The sequence below is a fragment of the Homarus americanus genome, unplaced genomic scaffold (assembly GCF_018991925.1).
Source record: "Homarus americanus isolate GMGI-L3 unplaced genomic scaffold, GMGI_Hamer_2.0 scaffold3703, whole genome shotgun sequence".
Lineage (NCBI taxonomy): Eukaryota > Metazoa > Arthropoda > Malacostraca > Decapoda > Nephropidae > Homarus > Homarus americanus.
Window position 1 is genome coordinate 79,072 of NW_024737564.1, and position 2,352 is coordinate 81,423.

General features: G+C 42.1%; 1 protein-coding gene across 1 annotated transcript; it reads right to left on the minus strand.

Moving 5' to 3' along the window:
* Positions 1-1,415: 1,415 nt before the first annotated feature.
* LOC121873471 (peptidyl-prolyl cis-trans isomerase E-like) lies at positions 1,416-1,931 on the minus strand. The gene has a single exon (XM_042377055.1). It carries the CDS (start codon positions 1,929-1,931, stop codon positions 1,416-1,418), a length of 516 nt encoding a protein of 171 aa, XP_042232989.1.
* Positions 1,932-2,352: the final 421 nt, after the last annotated feature.

Below are 2,352 nucleotides of genomic sequence, written 5' to 3' on the forward strand. Positions count from 1 at the left end.
AAGATCAACTTAGCGAGACTAACGGCTTCTGTAGGCCGTTAAATAGACGGACAAAATGGATTTTTTTTTCTTATGCAGTCTGTCTTGGTTGTTTAATCCAAGATGCAAATATTTGCATAAACAAAAGTTCAATGATTTGATTGAAATGCCACAAAAAAGTGATAACTGAAAATGCTATTTACCCTAAAATAAAATTGGCAGTTATATACAAACTGCTGCCACAAGCAAATACATTTGGACAAAATTCCTTTCATTATTTAATTTTTCCTCATTGCAAGAAGAAAGAGAACTCCAATTCGTACAATTTTAAGTGTAAGGTTTGAAACACATTGAAGGTGATAAACAACCAAGGATATAAATACAAGTTGACATCTCATTTTAAGTTAAAACAATGGGCAGGAGCCATCTGTACCGTATTGGAAAAATATATAAAAAGATAACCACCCAAACAAACCCATGAGGAGGGTCCCCAGTCCCTTCTGCTGTAAACTAATGGAAATAAAACATGTCTAGTTACCTCAGTTGTTGCTAAGCCAAAGCCATAATTACAAAAGGTATACGTGACGAAACCTAAAGTGTTAAGGATGGTGGCATGTCCCTGAATGGTTCACGAATGATTTAATGAAGCCAAATTTAGCCACACAAGATCTACTTCCCAACAGAGAAGATCACGTCATAATGGACTATCACTGGGGTGATTTAGCCTCTAACACTGTCAGTAATGACTATGGAATGAAGAACTGTACTGTGTTAAGAGATTTTACTCCACAAGGCCTTGGGTTGTAAGGTTAGCTACCTCGGCATATAAGTTAGTCCGGACACAGACAAATCAATAAGCAGCGTAAAAAAAAAAAACTTAAACTAAAACGTAAGACTAATTAATATTCTAACAAAACACTTTTTGCCTTAATGTGAAAAGGGCGGACGCCGATTCTGCAGTAAATAAGCAGGCCAGGGGATAGCCAGTCTAGGGTCTAATCTCGATGGCGTTTGGTTAAGTACTGAAAGGTGCTTTGTTCTTAACAAGCTGGCGTAGCGCACAATTATCAAACTGTACTATACAAGACTTTCCCTTAGTAGACAGTTGATGCACCCGATTTTCCCATTTTGGGATAATGGATGTGTTGAAAAGGGAGGACGATTGATGGTCTTCCTTGTCTAAGAACAACAACTGGTAACATTGGTAAAATGTGGGCAAGAAGCTGCCTGGTGTAAGGCTTAAACTAGAATATTTACCACAAAAGTTCTTATTCCAATAAGATTTTTTCTTCACATTGATCTCCGAACTAAAGTACGACTTAGCGTGTAGAAATGGTTCAGTTTCCAAATACCTGACACTGTATTGCTCGGGAATATGAGAAATGCATAACTAACATTTTGCTTTTTACTACATGTAAACAAAGGTCTTCCAATTTCTACTGGAGAACGAGTCCACATCCACTGATTTCGACTTGATTTATGGGGATATAACTTGCACTCTCCCTCACCACGTCGAGGCCGGACACCACCTCACCAAAGGGATACCGCACCAGGCCGCTAGCGTTTGCACTAGTACATATGCCAAAGTGCGAGGCATAGTGCACTTTCCCACCTGAACTGGCTACCACCAGGCCAGCTCGACGCTCCTCGGAATACACACCATCCCACCATCCCACTCCATTCATCAGGCTCTCGGCGCTTATGCTCCCGTTTGGTGCTCTGTAGGCTCCAGCCGTCACAGATTCGTTTCGACAACCTCTAGAGGTAATCTCCAGAAGCGTCGTTCCTAAAAAAGAAGGACCTAAAGTTCCCAGGCAAAGAGCAAGGAAATGTTGAGCACGACGCAGGTGGCCCCACAGCTTGATGTGCACCCTGCCTAAGTTGACCTGACCAACACTAAACTCCAGGAACACTTGGAGCCCATCACACGCCAGAAGCCGCTCCACCGCCATCAGCTGCAATATTTGTTGGTCATTACAACATTGCTACATCCAAAATAAAATAAATGGTATTGATACTGAAATATCATAGGATCATGCGTCAATTACTGTTTGACTCGCAAGCATGCAGCCTGACTGTGTGTGTGAGAGAGAGAGTGTTTGTGTGTATGTATGTGTGTGTATTTATGTATGTATGGGCATTCATTGATGACTGGTTTGGGCATTCATTGATGACTGGCAACGATTTTATGGCAACGACTACCTGTACTGTCGCGACGGAGTACACTTGTCTCGTGAGGGGGTAAAGACGTTGTCTGCATCCCTGGAGCGTGAAATTGTCACTCCGAAGGGGGGGTTTCGCCAGTAGAGAGGGGTCGGGGAAAATGGGAGTCAAAAAACAAGCAGGTCCTGGGAAGTAGTGAAACAGAAGTAG